This window comes from Podarcis liolepis (assembly GCF_965112155.1).
Source record: "Podarcis liolepis genome assembly, chromosome: 6".
In the NCBI taxonomy this organism is placed as follows: domain Eukaryota; kingdom Metazoa; phylum Chordata; class Lepidosauria; order Squamata; family Lacertidae; genus Podarcis; species Podarcis liolepis.
In genome coordinates, this window is record NC_139559.1 from 50,418,357 (window position 1) to 50,437,066 (window position 18,710).

An 18,710-nucleotide genomic window follows, 5' to 3' on the forward strand; every position below is an offset into this window, starting at 1 on the left:
CTCTCATGCTTTAGTGGAGAGGTGCACTTGACATCTTGGAAGCATTTTTTTATTTGTTGCAAATGAATTTTGTGTTGATGTTGTAAACCACCCTTTGGTCTCTTGATGAGGAACAGTGTATCAATTTAAAAAATAATAATGATTGTGGTGGTGGTGGTGATGATAAATAAAGATATGGCGTTTAATTGAATTTTTAAGCTCATTTGTGATCTTGTGTGCATATTAAGAATCTAAAATATTTGAGGTTTTCTGCTTTTTTATTGTAATTTTGACATTTATTACCAGAAATATGAAATACACTAATGCTGCCTCAGTTTTCTACAAGACTGTTAATGTCACCTTTCTGGATGCTTGCTACTGAATAATTTCATAGTAATTGTTGCTTAAATTTAAATATTCACTGGAAATTACTGAGAAGTTCTAGATCATTAATGTGAGCTGATGCTAAATACCACTTGGATTTGTTAAAAATGGTTTAAGAGGAAATTTAAGGTGAAGTGGGGCGTTATAAAGATCCATAAGCAAACCCAGATGCTTCCTGGTGTGCTAGGTGAATGCTTGTTTTTAGCCAACAAGCACTAAGAAAACCTGCTGGAAGTACTTTGCATTGCTAGTGACCAATCTCTCTTTCAAAGCCTCATGGGAACAATGTATTTCAGTTCCAATAAGAAAGATGGCCAGTGTTATCAGATGTTTTATTACTCTCTCTCTCTTTTCTCCTCTTTTAATCCCCCCCCCCTTTGCTTTAATACTATGGAAAATGTCTGCTGGACAGGCATTTTTGGAAAAGATTTCCAATGACTCCCTTAAAATGTTCCATGGGATTAATTATATAAGGCATTTGGAATCTTTTAAAGCTATCAATTGCAATTGAATCATTACAACTTCTGATACATCTCTTTTTAATATGAGCTTTACGTTCAGATCAGCTGACATCTTTTTGGTTATTTCAGCTGCACAATAAAGAATCTTTTAAAGCTTCCCATGAGGGGCTAGCAGTAGCTCAATGTTGCCTAAGTATTTCCATTGTACTCTCCTTATTTTTGCTGCAAAGCTTCTGGAAGTGTCAACTTTTGGCCTGCAATGTTGTAGGACTGGTTTTTGCTAGAAGAGTGATTTAAATTATGAAGAGGCCAGTTGAAACATTTTTAGCAAAGAAAACAACATATTATCACTTTCCACATCCATACAAAGCGTGAGAGAGAGAGAATCAGCTTGGGTTGCCAATAGCTGACTGGTTAAAGCAACTAGGTTTATAGGATGACCACTTTAAGGTATAGGATGGGAGGTGAACCAATCCCACCACTTCCGGTCCTAAAAAACAGAACTGAGAAAATGATGATGTAGGTTTTCTTTAACTGGTTAGGAAATGGCGGGGCAGGGATAGAGATAATATGTTGTGGAGGGATGAGCTATAGTAGAAACATAAGCTGAAGAGGGCAATGCAAAAAACTGATGGCAAAAAGTGGGATATAATAATGATGATGGTGATGATAACAATAATTTTATTATTTATACCTGCCCATCTGGCTGAGGTATAAGCCATCTGAGTGGCTTACAGCAGAATATTAAAATACAACGATTCATTAAAAGCTTCCCTAAACAGGGCTGCCTTCAGATGTCTTCTAAAAGTCTGATACTGTAGTTGTTTATTTCTTTGACATCTGATGGGAGGGCATTCCACAGGGCGGGCGCCACTCCCGAGAAGGCCCTCTGCCTGGTTCCCTGTAACTTCGCTTCTCGCAGTGAGGGAACGGCCAGAGGTCCCTTGGCGCTGGACTTATTAAATAAGCAGTGGTCTGCCTGCAAGTACCATTGTTACAACTGTCAGTACCTTCCTGCACATGCATACAAACACAGATGCATGGATGGATTTGGTCCTGGGATTGTTAATGACCCATTTAGAGCCCGAGTGGTTTATAAGCAGCTTGCAGCACCATTAATAAGGGACACTCATATTGAAATGTAAGTGTGATACTGTACCTAAAAACATGTGTCAGAAATACTGTCACTATTCACTGAGGATCTGTTTATTGTCAAATTTAGTTTTCAAACTAGCTGCTTGCATATAGCAAGATGATGATGATTTAAAAAGGGGTGCTTTATAGTGAGCTATGGGAAATTTTGGGGGGGGGGGTGGATCTGAAACTAAAAGCATTACTGTATTATTTTGCTCCAGCTGCCAAGTGGCTATAATTCATTTCTAAAAACCATACCTTCTGCATAAGAGGCTTGCATGTGTACAACTTTCTAAGTTGCCAGAAGGTATTATAATCTCACTGCTTTACAGCTGACTGGAGGCAAAAGCCTTTAATTTTGCAAGGACCACATTTTAAATCTGGCACTTAAAGGTATTATTTCCATTCTGCCTTCTTTGTGGCTTTCAGGCTTTTAGTAAGTTGACTAAGCATTTTGATATATTTTCTGTCAAATCTCAGTTAATAATTGAAATTTTAATTTAATTCAATTTAAAAGTCAAGCCCAACTGAATTTTTACTACAGCCCTAGTGGTAGCTTTCTGTAGGAAATGGGATGTAGTACAGTTCAGGGAGTAAGAAATAAAGTCCAAGAAAGCAAGAAAATCCTGAGAGAGAGGACTTCTTTGTAGGTCTCATACAGATAACAGATTCTATATATGGTTTTTCATTCTCTTTCCTTCTGCTTTTCCATACAAGCCAAAGAGGTGGCAAAATCATGTATTTCTATGTAAAAATACCACAAAGTGATGGATTCTTGAGAGTAATTACTGACCCAGCAAAGCAGAGTGGAGGTTTTTGGCTTGGTGAGCACAAGTGAAAACTATGATGCTTTCTTACAAAGTGAGGGCCATGTGTTTTACTGCAAACAGCAACTGAGACACAAAACTGATGTGGAATATTTGGTATTTGTTGGCTACAATGCTTTAGGTTGCTTAGAATCAGATGGTGAGACTGCATATTTGAGTCATGCTAGTGTTGTGGAAGATTGGTTTCATCAATTCTTCTAAGCAATGTATTTCAATCATTTCATTTACCGGTAGACGTCATGCAGATTTACCTGCAAGCAGAGAGTCTTCCTGCTGTGATGAGGGTTTTCCTACAGTCTGTGCCTACCACAATTCCCTGCCTTCGGTCCTGAAGCAATACATGTACAGCCTCCAGATTGAATGCAGATTGTCTCTTTTTACCTCTTTCCCCCATGCTTCAGGTCAGGTGGGATGCTTGCTTGTTTTTTCTCTTACTCTCAAGTACTTTTGCATCTTCATGTGAACAAGTACGTGGCACTCCTTAAAGAAGATGTCTTAACGTTTTTAAACTCTTGGAAAGCAATTCTGAAAAGAGGGGTGGTAGTTTCATGATTGACTCAAGGGCCAACCAATCAAATCTAGCTTCTGCTCCTTACAGTGTGGTAGGAGGGAACAGTTTCACTTACCTCATTCTGGGAGAGAGGATTGTACATATATGCCACAGATATAGTAAGTGCACTTCTGCAAGAGCCTCATAGAAAAAATATCAAATCAAATCAATCTTTATTACGGTCCAGAGACCCCACCAATCATTACAAAGCAATGCACCATTCATACAGCCTACCTCCAGGTTAAACAAGCATTTTGTTGAAAAGATAGGGATCATTGGTTCTTGCAACCACCGATAAAAACGTTGCCACTGCTAATGTTCTAGCGTTTGGCCTGTCTTCCAATAGGAACCTGACATAGTGAGCCTCTGATTTTCCCGGGAAAGGTACCAGCAAGGGTAATAGAAAAAAAATGTATATCTGTATGCACTTCTAATTGAATCCATTTCCCCTTCTCCCTCAACCAATATATGTTAGTACCTAATCAAGTGAGCATCCCCAAAATAAATATGGGCATAAGATTTTTGGCTCTTGCTTCTGAAGCACATAATAATGGAGCGAGCTGTAATTTTTTATTGGACCAGTTCTTTCTGACTGTTAATTGTGTGCTAGACTTAAGCTTTATAAAGTAGTTGTTCAGGTTCAAGGAGAAGAGCTGAGTTTTATTCAAATAAGAATGATTAGGATTAAGCTGTGTTCCAGCCATTCTGAGAAGTTACAGTTTCATTTGCAAAATGTTGAATCAATACATTTGCTTTTTTGAGAACAAATACTGGGGAAAACTTGCCAAGAGAACAGGGCTTTTCTTCTTCCTGCGACATGCTATTGAGATTCTTTTCTCCACCATCTGCTGAGAAAGCAGTGTACTGAATGGGTTGATCTTAATCCCCTTTCCACAAGCTCTGGATGAGATAACCAATAGAAAATCACTAGGGTAGCAGTGAGAAATGGTTGAATTACATGAGCCAAGACTTGCCCTTCATCAGCCTTTGCAACATTGAATGGAATCCTGGAACACTCTTCTCAAGATGCATGCTGCAGCTACTTCTTTTGGCTGGTTTGAATTGGAGACAGTGCAGGAAGCCAAGAGGTATATCCTGGGAATTGCCTGCAGCATTGCGAAAGTTGTTGAACTGCAGCTTTAGTATGCACATTGCAGCCACATTGTACGACAGCCCATTTCCCTTAGCCACCTTGTCTTTCACAGGCTGTGCTTAATGAAGGAGAAGGTATCCTGCAGGAGGCTGTGGATGTGCCCATACAGTGGTACCTCGGGTTACAGATGCTTCAGGTTACATACACTTCAGATTACAGACTCCGCTAACCCAGAAGTAGTACCTCGGGTTAAGAACTTTGCTTGAGGATGAGAACAGAAATTGTGCTCCGGCGGCACAGCAGCAGCAGGAGGCCCCATTAGCTAAAGTGGTGCTTCAGGTTAAGAACAGTTTCAGGTTAAGAACAGACCTCTGGAACGAATTAAGTATGTAACCAGAGGTACCACTGTATTTTGTTTACAACCAATACATGGTGAAAGCCTGCACTAGATTCTCCATTATTCAGAAAGCCTCCTTTCACCTATCAATGTCTATGCAGAAGGCTACATTTATGCTTCCCTGTATTTAATGCTCAGAGAGTGCAGCTACACTTTTTAAAAGCTGTTATTTCTTTTTAATTTTGCATATTTGCAAAAGCATTTGGCATACTCCTCACAGCTAGCTTTCTAAATCCCCAGCCTATCTCTGATCCATTTAGGGGAAACCGAAACTGTGCTTAAGGGTTTGTTTCAGAGCCTTTTGCCTCTCTTCCAACATGGCAGTTTCTCGTGTATCCATCTCACATGTATTATTTCTAAAAGCTGTTCTTATAAAGAGGTTTTACAAGCTTACTCTTGATTTGGTAAAATATCTGTTTATATAATTTTTCTTTTAAAAAATTGTCCCCTCAGGTTCTCAGGAGGGGTGTTTATATTAAACAGCATTTATGTAAATCAGTGTGATTATAGAACATGTTGGTTTGCTGATAATTTCAGAGTCAGAAAGCAGTGGAACAGACAGAAAAATACATGGACAGCCCTGTGTCTGACAAGTCCTGTGCGTGGCGTAGGTTGAGAAGACTGTTTAGAAAAGAGTAGTTATTTTTGGCATTTTCTTCGTTTTGTGGACAGAGTCGGGAACTGTTGCTTCTAGGAAATTCTGACATTAGGTTTAAAGATGGAAAGGCCTGTTGTGAAACAACATTGGACTTTGTTTAATGCATTGCAAGTGGAATTCCTGTTAAGTGTAATAGAAGAGTGCTATCTGGAATAGTTTCCTGCCTAGATTGCCATAGAAGTAATTAATATAGGCTTTGCAGTTCCCAAGTAATGGCTTTTTGGGGAGGAGCTCTAGTACATAGTGTACAAAATACACTTAAAACGGGTGACAGGACTGCCTTTGAAGTACTTGAACTGAGACACATGCTCCCCTTCCCCAGCGACATGAAATTGAGTTTACAGAGAAACAAACTGTATCTCTTGAACCAAATGAATTATTCTGCTTTGATTCCCAAAACAGTTTAGATGTGTATGGTTTGTGACAGGACTTGGTGGTGATAAGATGGCAGTACCATCTGAACAGAGGCAGGGCTAGTTTTCAAGTGCTTGTCACTTAAAAGGTTAGATTAATAGTGCCTATGTCTTGGAGTGGTACAATGAATGGCTCAAGATATGGGGGTGCAGCAGGTATATTGTACCCCTGCCTGGGGTCAAAACAGGGCCTGGGACCTCAGAAAACATTTGCATATATTGTATGAAGACTAGCATTTACATTCTGTGTAAACCTACATAAAACACCATGATATTTCTTCTCCCAGAGCATAGGTTAACTTCAACTTTGTGTTTGGGCTTAATTATTAACACCAGAGTAGGAGGGAATACAAGACCCCTCAACTTGCATATGTCATTCTATGCAAGTCTAGTATTATATCCAAACCAGGCCTTTGACTGCTTTCAAGTTCTCTGCTAGTGAGACATAAGATTGGCTTGTAACAATAAATTGTAATCTACAAACTGTAAAGTACCTTACCCAGTTTGGATGTAATGGTGAAATCTGATTACCGTATTTTTTGCTCTATAAGACTCACTTTTTCCCTCCTAAAAAGTAAGGGGAAATGTATGTGCATCTTATGGAGTGAATGCAGGCCGCGCAGCTATCCTAGAAGCCAGAACAGCAAGAGGGATCGCTGTGCAGCGATCCCTCTTGTTGTTCTGGCATCTGAGATTCAGATATTTTTTTTCTTGTTTTCCTCCTCCAAAAACTAGGTGCGTCTTATGGTCTGGTGCATCTTATAGAGCGAAAAATACGGTACTTTATTAACAAGCAGATGCTTCTTCTTTTTTGTGAACAAACAGATGCTTCTGATCTCCTCCTTGCAGCTGTTCCATTGAAAGATGTGGGAGCATGTAAACCTAGGTTTGCTTCTATTCACATAGCACTTTGATGTAACTACCATATGCGAAGTAGACCTGATATCAACCTTATTAGATCCTTAAGCAATTTTAAAAGTTTTGTGGACCTGTTAATACTTTTCTACAAAAATCAGAATTTATTTTAGCCTTAGTGGCAATGATTATAACTTATTTTTAGAGCAGTTTTGAAAAACAGCACATGATTACTGCAGCAGGGAGAGAACAGGAAAAGGTTTACATAGTGAAGGATACAGCCACATGAAGCAGTGGTTTATTTTTATTTTTATTTTCACAGTAAGAGCTAAACTAGGAAATTATTTAAATTTGATGGCCATCACCAATCCGTGACTCTTTCCCTTGTCTCGTGGTGACATCTAGCTGAAGCAGATGTGTGATGTAATGCCATCGTGACCAGCATTTCTCAGTCCCTGTTCCATTTCATTTACCACTTCATTGACTGCTAAATGTAAGTGGTGAGTGAAATACTAAATGTGATGCCTCTTCAAGCATCTCCTTCAGCTAGAGGTTAACAAGAGACAAAGAATCATGGATTAGCATGGCCATGTGTTTCAGATAATGTCTACCTCTGGCCCTGAATAAAGCTAGTAATATATTGGCTCTGATTCAGGCTCTGTCAGCGTTTAAGTTGCTAAGAATTTTGTCGCTGGCACTTACTTTTAGATTGTTGTTTATTTCTTGTATCTGTGGATAGTGATGCTGAAAACTGCATTCTTCTTTCTGCCGGACATAATCCCTCATCCAATATACAACCATCAGCATTCTGCTTTCTTAGTATAATCACTGCAGTTAAGACTGCTACCTGCGGAACCTGTTTGATGCCAGCTAATATTGTAAACAGTGTCCAGCAATGGACTTTCCTCCCTCCTCTTCCTTTCATGCTTGCTTGTACTAAGGAAATTTGATCAACATGAAGCTTTGGCTGTCTGGCTGCTGTTACTATGTGTGAGACAGGGGTGGGAGAGAAAGGGAGGCATACCAGCATACCTGTGACAAAAGAGCATGTGCATAGATATGCAGACCGAGAATTCACTCACTACTTTATGCTTCCTTTTTGCAAATTGTAAGCAGTAAATTCCTTCAGATTTTGCTTACCTTCTTTGTGTTTCAGAATACCCCGAAACTGCATCCCCTTGGCTCACTCATACTGGAAGCCTTGAGTGCTCCAGTAGGTTTATGGATCAGCTCTACCGCACTCCAAAAATAGTAATTCAGCCCAGCTGCTTTCAGCGTAATATGTTAAATACAAAAAATGACACTAACGTAGTGGTAATGATTAGACTTTATACCAGTTTCTTTCAAACTGTTCCTAATATTCTGCTTCTCATTCGTAGGCAGACCACAATAATGTGATTGCATTGAAAATGTCACGTGAAAGGCGGTTTCTGTCTAAATTAAGTTCCAAAATACATAATAAAAAGTGTCTTAAAATGTGACGACTTGTCTGTATTCATTGTGAAAAATGGCAAAAGGACTTAATTTTGCAGCCAGCTGTGTCCTAGAAAGATTTCATTATATTATACTTGTATTGCATGGCAGCAACTTGTCATGCTCTCTTGTTTGTTACCAAGACATTCACAATACTTAGCCAGGCTGTAACGGCAAGCTAATGTGTGTCTGTGTCCAATACTCTGAATGGTCAAGAGCTGTTCTTCTCCCTGGTCCTGGGTGCTGTACTTGGCAGAGAGAAGTGACTCTCACATGAAAGTCAAAATAGAAATATATTTTGGGTCAAACTGGGCTCTGAAAGACATTTCTCTCTTGTAGTCATTAATCTCCAAAAAAACAAGCTTTGGAACTAAGCCAGCTCATATTATCCAAAGCTCATATTATCCCTCATATGGCAAAATGCACAATACATTACTTGGACTTGATCAGACCAATTCCCTGTTCCCCATTTTTCTCCACTACTGGTTTAAAAATATGTGAGCAATATAAATTTAAATTCAGTCAGAGTTGTTGTTTCTCTTTATAAATATCCTAAAATTGTCACTTCCAACAGCTTTCTAGAGCATCCATAAGGGAAGACCTCTGTAAATAGAGACATGTTTCCATAGCAAAAAACCCAAGTGCTGCTCTGGTTTTGTTTTCAGTTTAAAACTTCAGTGTGTTTTTTTGGCCCATGAATCCAGGCATCTGTGTGACAGCTGGCTTTGATGGGCGTCTTCTTCCCTTTAATATTCAGAAGACTAAAAAGGATGAAGGGTGAGCAGATAACAAGATCTAGTTCTTACGGTGGTGTGAACAGCCAGTTGATGGTATGACTACAGTTGTGATAATGGTGAAGGTCTGATGTGGCACCCTCCAGGATTTGGGCAAACTACCAAAATATACTTGGAGAAACAGGCAGCGTAAGAAGACAAATGAAACCTAGAAAAGGATGACTAAAGTGACTATCTGGCTCTCAAACAAACAAAAAATCATTACTAACAACCACGAGAGTGTATCTGAAAGGATTTTTTATGATGGGGGATATAAATTATTAATTAAACAAATAAATTTCACAAAAATTTAAGTACTCTTTTATACAGTATACCAGCTCTTCTTAAAATTAGCACTTCATATAAGTAACATCTGTTTAAGAGAAAGTGAGTGTGCTCTTGATTATTCTTGTTATGTTTTGTCAAATTCTTACTGCCCATTTTATTTCTAAGTCTTGTCCTCTTGTGCCGGATTTAGTAGATGTGGTTGAGCCTGAACTAGGTGGAGATCATTGTGTTGCCAAAGAAAATAAGTTGTCTCTCTGTGTGTTTTAGAAAACTGATTTTGGAGATTATACACATTGTTTGTAAGCTTTATAGGCCTGTCTGCACATATTTTGCTTCTATTAGACTGGTATGCTACATTTTTATACAGTATTATGAATTTTGTGTCTGCTTTATTTGAATTAAACTGTGTATCTGAAACAATATATTGATTTTGAAAACTTATATTAAATATACTAATTAATTTTCAGAAGAAAAATAAATCTCGTCAGTGGCATCTCTGGAGGTTTTTCCAGAGTCTAATAGTTTATTAGCTTGTACACAGATATTGAATTTGCTGCTGTTGTTTACTTTCGAAAGAGCACAAGAAGCAATTTCCCTCCCCTGCAGTTTTTCCATGACCTTCTAGACCAGTGGTTCCCAATCTTTACAAGTAAATGGACCCCCTTTTAACCATGAAGATGTTGCAGATTTGCACATACTAATTGTTGCAATTTTAGGCTCCATAAATTAGGAAAATAAATAATGACAGCAAACTATTATGAACTCAGTAACCTTAGATGAGATAGAGATTTGATCTGATTCATCAGGGCTCTTCTTGTATTAACACAACTGTGCATAAGGAAAAATTGAAACAGGTGCATATTTTATACCGCTGCAGCACTTAAGATGGAGAAACAGAAACACTTCTGAAATACTGTCTTCTGCACTATTTTCAAACCTGTGTGTCTTTTCATCATAGCATGGCCATCTCCTTGTCCTCTGACTGCACTCCTATGCACTTATTTTGAGGATCCCAAATCAAACGTTATGCAGGGGATTTGCTCAGAAATTGGAAAGGGACAAAAGATGAAAAAGATTTAAAAAGCTGGTGTTTCCAGGCTCTTCCTCTACCATGTTCTTGCCATTGCTTTGCTGGGGAAGCCATGTGTATTAAATGTCCATTAAATTTGTAGTGTAGCATTGGCCTGAGACAATTGGAGACTGTGTAAGGAGAAGTTTAATTGTGCACAGATGACTGATTCCTGAAGGAAACACAGTATAAAAAGAATAAAAAGAACCCCAAAATATGAAAGGAAGCAAGTATTTATTCCATCTAAATTAGAGTAAATAGATTTCACACCCACCCAAAAGTCCCTCTGAATATTTTCTATCTCCTGTTTGCTATACACATACATTACTCAAGCCAAGCCATTTAGGGATGGGGGTGGGGGGCAGATTATGTGTCTAATTGTTCTCTCCATGCCTCTCTCCTCCACGAGAGGGAGGAGAATTGAGAGAGAGACCAAAATACATTGTGTATGTAAGTAAGTGTCACTTTGAGACAGAAATTTTAAATCCTGTGAATTGACATGTTTATGAGATTGAGGGGAGGGGAGATTAAACACTTATATGGTATTTCTGCTTGGTGAAAATGAGAGCAAATGTGAGCATAGAGAAGAAAGAGAAAATGGCAGGAGGAATGGAAAGGTCAGGATTGAGTTCACTGTTTCTTTTTCTTTGCAAAAATTCACTGCTGCAGCATAGCCCATTATCATTCTCCTCCCTCTGAAACAGACACACACATACAGATACATACACACACACACACACACACACACACACAGCAGCTGCCACTTCTGGGGCAAAATAAGTTGGCCCCAGTGACCATGCGTTGGTAACCACAAGCTTGGACTACTTTAATGTGCTCTGTTTGGGGTTGCCTTTATGGCTGGCAGTGTGGCTAATTGTTAATTGAGACAGTTTACTATGAGCATGTAACACTACTTATAAAAGTATGCACCTGGGCCAGTTTTAAGGTTTTAGCTATAAAGCCCTAAACAGCATGGGGCAGGGTTATCTGAGGGAATGCCTTCTCTCATATAATCCTGCCTGATCACTAAAATATTCCAACAATGCCCTCCTGGTTGTTCCTCAGCCTGCAGAGGTCCATCTCCTAAGAAATGGTGTTGTGGTGCCCAGTCTATAGAACAACCCTTCCACTGAGATAAGGCAAGTGCCTACTGTTAATGGTTTTCAGGACTTGGTAATTCCCCCAGTCCTTTTATTTTCCAGCCACACTGTGTGATGTCTCCTACCAGCCTCTTCTGTTTTGAATGAGATTAGTATACTACTACTCATGCATTATCTTGTTGTAATCCTTACAACAACTCTGTAAAGTTTAATATTATCCACATGATGCACTTAGGAGGCTGAGAAGGGTGACTTGCTGAAGACTACGTAGTGAGTTCATGACAGAAGTGACATTTGAATGGAGGATTTGTGGCTCAACTGTTTTAGCCTCTTCGCCACACCAGTTCTGAGTATTAGATTTAGAAGCAGTAATTTTCTTTTGATTTAGTTTTCAAGTCAACTGAATGGCATGTTGTATATTCAGTTTTTGTATCCAAATTAGGCTTGAAAGATTGTTATGCAGTGCTTTGCTAGAACTGGTGGTATAGTGTATAGGAATACTGTATGTTCTGAACTGTATGATTACAGTCGTATCTTGGATCCCAAACGCCTTGCGAGTCAAATGTTTTGGCTCCCAAATGCCACAAACCCAGAAGTGAGTGTTCTGGTTTGCAAACTTTCTTTGGAACCTGAATGCCCAACGTGGCTACCTGCAGCCAATTGGAAGCTGCACCTTGGTTTCCAAACGTTTTGGAAGTCGAATGGACTTCTGGAATGGATTCCGTTCAACTTCCAAGGTACGACTCTATTGGTTTTCTTTGTGTAGCTTCTGGTTGGGTATGTGGATGCTATCATCATGAACTCTGAATTGCATATTTGGAATAGCTTATGCTGGAAAGCTTTTTGCATCCTTTTCAGGGGCATTCCTAAGATTAAAAGAGCCACAGGTTCCCTGACTCCTTTTTCTCTGTTTGATTTGCCCCCTATCATTGCTGGCTGCTGAGTCACATAGTTTTACAATTTGCACTTAGGTAATAAAACCTTTTCTCTTCATTGAGTTCCTCCCCACTTTTAAAAAAAAGATTCTGCTTCATTATATTTTTCAGGTTCTCAAAGCCAGCACCAATGTTTTTGGATGATTCCTTCAGAAAGTGGGCACGAATCCGGGACTTTGTACCTCCTTTTGGAATTAAAGGACAAGGTAGGATAGGAGTTCATTTACCATAGCTCGAATGCCCTGCTGAAGTACAAAAATAGAAGGTGCCTATAGTTAAACATACTCTGTGTGTCTATGGTATCTGCCGCTTGTGGACTTCAACTGCTAACGAGCCCCATCAGCAGTAACCCAATGGAAGGACTTCCACTTGAGCAACAGGGCTCCCCCTATTTCCCTCCACATGACCCTGTGGCCCCTGAAATTGGCTCTGAAATATCACGTTGCAAGTTGAAATGCTCGTGCAGACAGAACGTTTGTAATTGTGTGATGTTGAATTCTACATTCTTGAGTGGGGACTAGGACACCACCAGGTGGATATTGTTACCCTCTACTCAACTGAGAGGCAGAGCTTTGACTAGATGCCAGGCCCTCCCCTTCCTTGAGGAGCAGTTCGTTTTTCTGCCTCACTTGAGAGTTCACCTATTTTCACTGTGCATTTCTGGCCTCATTTGAAATTCACTGTCTGGTTAGAAGAACGTGTGGATGTTGTACTGTTATTCTGAGTTCCTATCAACACTATTTTTAGTTCTGCCTGATTACCGGTTGGCTTGCTTCTTTGCAAACTGAGCTTTCCCACCTCAAAAATTCCTTCCTACTTCAAGCATATCAAGACATTTAACAGCCCTCCACAAGCTCTGCTGCTATACTTTAAGAATTAATTGTACAGCTGATTACCCTAAGAATTAATTGGAAAATTAATTATCCTTTTAAAAATAGAACTGATTACCAGTTAAAGGAAGTTGATCCTGACTCTGTGATTACCCACACCTATTGACTCTGACCGTGTGAATTAATTACCTAAAGTGGCATAGCTTTGTACTTTGATCCTTTTGTAGCCACTTTGGAAAGATCAATGAGTAGGATGCAGACCATGGCAAACTTGAAATTAATTCTGCATCTCAGAAATTACATTACTTGCCTGCATTATTTGTGAATATTGGGATTATTTGGCCCATATTGTAAGACTTCAGTTCATGATACTGGGTATACCATAAAGTGATCCTAGAATTGCGCTTCATGAGGTCTTGTGTATTGTTAGATATGATTTAATTAACACTGTGCATGGGGAACTGGTAACAGTCTCACTGTAGCATCTGTCTTCACACTGCAGTAGGAGCGGGACTGAGTGTAAATAAATCTGCTCTATATGAGGCAACATATATTATTATTCATATAATGACATTAGTTTCCCTAATAAGGAGAGGGTCTTGGAAGCATGAGCTTGCCATACTTATAGTCCTTGTACCTAGTATAAGGAGGAATTTGTTCACTCTTTCCCTATCATTGTACCAGACCCAGTCAGTGTAGATGTAATAAGCTGTATACATTGTTCTTCTCTTATGCTTCCCTCTTAGCAAAGCGGATGATTAAATACAGCTGTGCAAATTGTCCAGAAATAGAAACTCTTCATTCACTGCAAGAGATTTGCACCATTCTGCTGGCTTTCAAGGTGTGCAGATACAGAGAGGAATACAGGTCTTTGTACTAGGTGGTTTTAGGTCTCGGAAGCAGCTGATCAAGTCTTTTGCCAAGTAGAATCAAAATGGAGAACCTCAGCACAGGATGACTGAATATATTTGGCAGTCTTTGCTTTGCATTTCCAGGTTGCTGCCAGCTTGTGTCACCACTACAGTGTTATGTAAATCCAGGGTTTTATGTTGGATTTTCTTCAGTTAAAAACAGAAACTGCCATTACTTAAATGGCTGGGAGCTGAAGCAATGGGAGCAAAACAACTGAATGGATTGTTTAATGCCCTCATGGGACAGAACTTTGTGCCAGGATTCAGTCCAAGGCAGTTTGTATATGTGGGAGGGAAGAATTATTACTCTCTGTAAACTGGTGAGCCTAATGGCTGTGCTGACAGGCTAGGAGCGTGAGAGAGGCAAATGGCAACCTTCTCGCATCACACGTCACTGGGATTCTTACATCAGCTTTTTCTGCTTATCCCAGGGGATGCATTGGGGATGAATAATAGTGACCTGATGATGGGATCAGCACCTCATTAAGGTCTTCAGTCAGGGCTAGTCTGGTGCCAGTTGAAATGAGACTGCAAGAAGAAGTTGCTGGTGCTTGCCAGAACTACAGCAACTGGAGAAATTGGGCGATGCTTGAGAAGAGGACGTGCCAGTTTAGCATCAGAGGGCAGCTAATCCTTCATAAAGACCCTACCTTTGTCAAGGAAGTGTATAGCATACCATGAGAAGTGCTTGGTGCAAATGTTCAGGAGCTTCAGTCTGCTTGTCAGCTGTTTGATTTGAAATGGCAAGGGGGATTAACTTGCTTTGTTCTGTGAACTTGGGATCACCCTGGCTGTGATGTACATAGTCTGCACAGTAACATTTTAAAGTTTCAAGCTGTTGTACCAGACTGTTTTAGTCAGTGAGTTGTTTGTCAAACTGATTCCTAGAGTTCTTCTTCTATGCCTTTTCTGGGTTGGCTTCACCAAGAAGCAAGCTAACCAAAACTTTAGTGTTGAGATTCGACCAGGTTTCATACCAGTAGACTACAGTATATTTTATAATTATTAATAAGCATGGTTGGTTTCAACATAGCAATTTGTTACAAATGTCACACCTGCCATAACTTCTTAAGTTATTTACTCAAATGCAAAAACAAGCAATAGAAAAAAACTTATTCATTTATTTATATAACAAAGTCGATATGCTGCTTAATCAACAAAAACTTATTTGCCAAAAAACTATGTAAAATAATGTCTGAGAAGGCACACATTATGAAAATGTCATGTCAGAATTCTTCACCTATGTGAATTTTCTGGAACAGCTCTTGCTGGCTCCTGATCATGGGATTGTCCTAGAAAAATCTGTGTGGATGACCAATTTTAACTTCACATTTTTCACATATATGCCTACATTCCTGTGGAGGCAAGTGTTACGTCAAAGTGTTTGCTTTTATGAGCTCTGCAGGGTAGAAAGCTATGCATGCACAGTTGGAAGTATTGACCTCCAGGGCATACTGGAACAAGCACATCTGAGCACTACCAAACACAATCTATGCCATTCCCTTCCCTAAACATTCTTTTAGCTGCATAGCAGTCTCTTTTCACATCTGGCATGCTGATATAAATAATACTTTATCTCTGTTGATAAAATACAGATGCATGCTGACATCAAAATTCAAATTTGCACTGAACCAAACTATCTGTCTTTACACCTCCTTCTTGGCTTCTTGCCCAGATCTGTGTCTGGAGGAGCTGAAGTTCAGAGAGCAGGAGTTCTTGCCCATTTTCACTCCCTCATCAACCTCCTGTGTTCATTGAGAACCTTTTTTCAGTCTGCTGTGTTATGGTAACTATTCTACATTAACACGATGAGGTTCAGCAGTCTGTTTCTTTCATGAATGGATCTCTTGCTATCTACAGAGGTTTTAGGGTGCAACTTCCTCCATCTTCTAATGAAAACAATTGTCAAAGAGCATAAATAAAACACTATATCCTTTCCAGTTAACCTTCCCATGCATAAGATTTACATGAGAGACCCTTCTATAGGTGCCTTCCACCTTCAGAAATTTAGGCAAGTGGCAAATAGGTAAAGAATAACAATTGGAGCACCAACACCGAAAATCCCCTTCACTTGTTTCCCACTTGCCTAAATCTCTGTGGTGGGTAGGCGGGGGCAAACAAACAAACAATTTAACGATATTGAATGGTTGGGGGCTAAGGAAGGGGTGAGATTCTTTTTGTTTATCTGCTAATTAGTGCTTGTGAGTGTTGCTTTGTTTATTGTTTGCTTATTGCTAATGTTGTTTATTACTGCTAAGGTGTGTTGATTTTGTTTTCCTAATATGTTTTATGGAATACTAACATATTCTATGATTCCCCCCTCCTTTTTTCTAGGTATAATGTACTTGCATATATTTTTCTGTGACAAGTCACTAGGAAGCTCTTGAGTAACAAGTGACTAATAAGTTTAAATAATAATAATAGTAATAATATATTACACCTTTCCTCCAATAAGCTGGTGGTTCATGTCCCCCCCTCCCCACTTTATCCTCACAAGAACCCTGTGAAGTAGATTTGATTAGGAAGGCTTGCCTTGCATGTAGTCACCCAATGAGCTTCATGGCCAAGTGAAGATTTGATCCTGGTTTTTTATGTCATAGTATGATGTAGCCAAAGTGTTTTGTTCCACTTTGGTTGGCCTTGTACTCTGTGGGAGAGGAATCCCATGAATATTGATTGGCACTTCCCAAGAGAACAGAGAGCCTTCTAAAATTACTCAAAGAGAGGAGGAAAAATAGATGCAGCTCCCTTATCTGAGAGTTACCCTTTTCTTAGTTATGATGAACCTAAAAGTATGCATTTCGGATGAGATGAGGCCTTAGCTGGAACCCACATATCTTCATTGGCCTTTTTTTCCACCAAAGCTTCCATTGAAACCCCTTTGAAGTTTTTCCTAATACCCAAGACTCTGGAAATAGCTTGCATGCCCCTGGCAAAAATCCTAGAAGCTTGAGGATCAAGAATAATACCCCCTAAGGAATCAGAAAAGCAAAAGTATGTTCCATGTACAGCTGGATGTTGCTCAACATCCAATTTTGATGTCTTTCCACATGTGTTACAGCTCATCTACATAGTTTTCTGTGGTCCTGATTTATTGCTATTATGCTAATCTAGGAATTTAAGAAGTTAAAACCCTCAGAGCAGGTACATCATAAACTGGGTGTGCCCTGCATTGGTATCATGTATCTGGTTATGAAAACTGCATATATCACTCCAGAGCAAAGCATCCTACATCTGATTGCATTCATTTGAAGAGCAGCTATGTGGCACTGGATATCTTTGTGCCACGACTGCTTTGTTTTCTCACAATATGAACTCTGACTTCAGTTGTACTCATCAGCTGTGTGCTCCTTTTGCAGAGTTGTGAGTCACAAAGTGCTGAACATGACCTAGAGAAGGCTGATCTATACCAGAATCCTGCAGCAGGTACCTTGGTTTTAAGTTGCTAAGGCAGGGTCAAGCAAGGTCAGGTAGGTCAGGACCTGGGACAGCTCACAGTGCAAATTCCCAGGAACAGTTGAGATTGTTCTGCCAAAAGATCTGCTATTTGTAGTGCAGATTTAGATATCATACACACCATGCATTTCTCCCGCCCCCAAGAATCCTGGGAACTGTAGTTTCTCCCTTACAGAGCTACAATTCCCAGCACCCTTAGCAAGCTATAGTTCCCAGGATTCTTGAAGGGTATGTGTGTTTTAAATGCACTTGAAATGTATGGTGGTTATGCAGCCTTAGTTATATATCAGAAAAAGAATTGTTACAGGGTTGAGAGATCTGTGTCTGCATTCCGTATCTTCACCCATCCTCTCTTTACTTGCTGCAACATACTCTTGCATTTCTTAGGCTGTAAGAATCCCATAGTTTCTTGCTGCTTTCTTACATCTCCAGCATTCCAACAAAATGTCTCTTGGCTAAATTTGTAGCATATAAAAGCAGCAGTGCTAACCTTGTGGTCTAGATTTTTCTAGCACAAATATTACCAGCTTTCCTAGCACCTGACAACATTGTTACACCTTGACTTGTGTCTCACAAACCTGTTCTAGGAGCCTCCCATGTAAAGTCAAATTAATGGCATGTGTGCAGGTGTCAGATGCTCATTGCCAGAGAAGTTCTGCTCTGGTGAATTTTTCAAATAGAGACCAATGGGAGATAAAATACTAAAATTCACTTTTTCTCATTGCTTACTGTTTTGGAACATTTTTTTAAATGAAAGACACTATATAAACTTCGATGGAGCTGACTCATGTGGCAAACTGACCAAACGTGCTTGGAACACTGCATCCCATCAGTGCTTGTTGATCCCTGAAGTGGATGCTGAGTCATTAAGCCCAGTGGCTGTTTATTTAGCCTTAATGTAGAAGAGGGGTGAGAACAGCACGTTGTAGACAGGAAGCTGAGTATTCTTTGGAGGGGAATTTGTATGGTTTGGACCTCTGGCAGAATCTCTGCTTTGTTCGGGGTAGGTTGGCTTTAGATGAGTGAAACAGGATGCACCAAGAATTTTACTAGGATCATTTTGAGATCTAGATCTATTACAAACCTGCATAGTTAGAAAGCTGGAAAAAGACCTTGTTACTTGG

At 39.6% G+C, this 18,710-nt stretch overlaps 1 protein-coding gene across 12 annotated transcripts in view; it reads left to right on the forward strand.

Annotated features, from left to right (window-relative positions):
• ST3GAL3 (ST3 beta-galactoside alpha-2,3-sialyltransferase 3) overlaps nt 1-18,710 on the forward strand; it is a 165,477-nt gene that overhangs the window by 80,414 nt on the left and 66,353 nt on the right. For all 12 annotated transcript variants that reach the window (XR_014527878.1, XR_014527879.1, XR_014527880.1 and 9 more), the window contains one exon: nt 12,501-12,595. Coding sequence is in view for 9 of the 12 variants with exons in the window: in XM_083510791.1 (XP_083366917.1) it covers nt 12,501-12,595 (95 nt within the window). In the remaining 3 variants the exon portion in view is untranslated. The remainder of the gene's footprint in view (nt 1-12,500; nt 12,596-18,710) is intronic.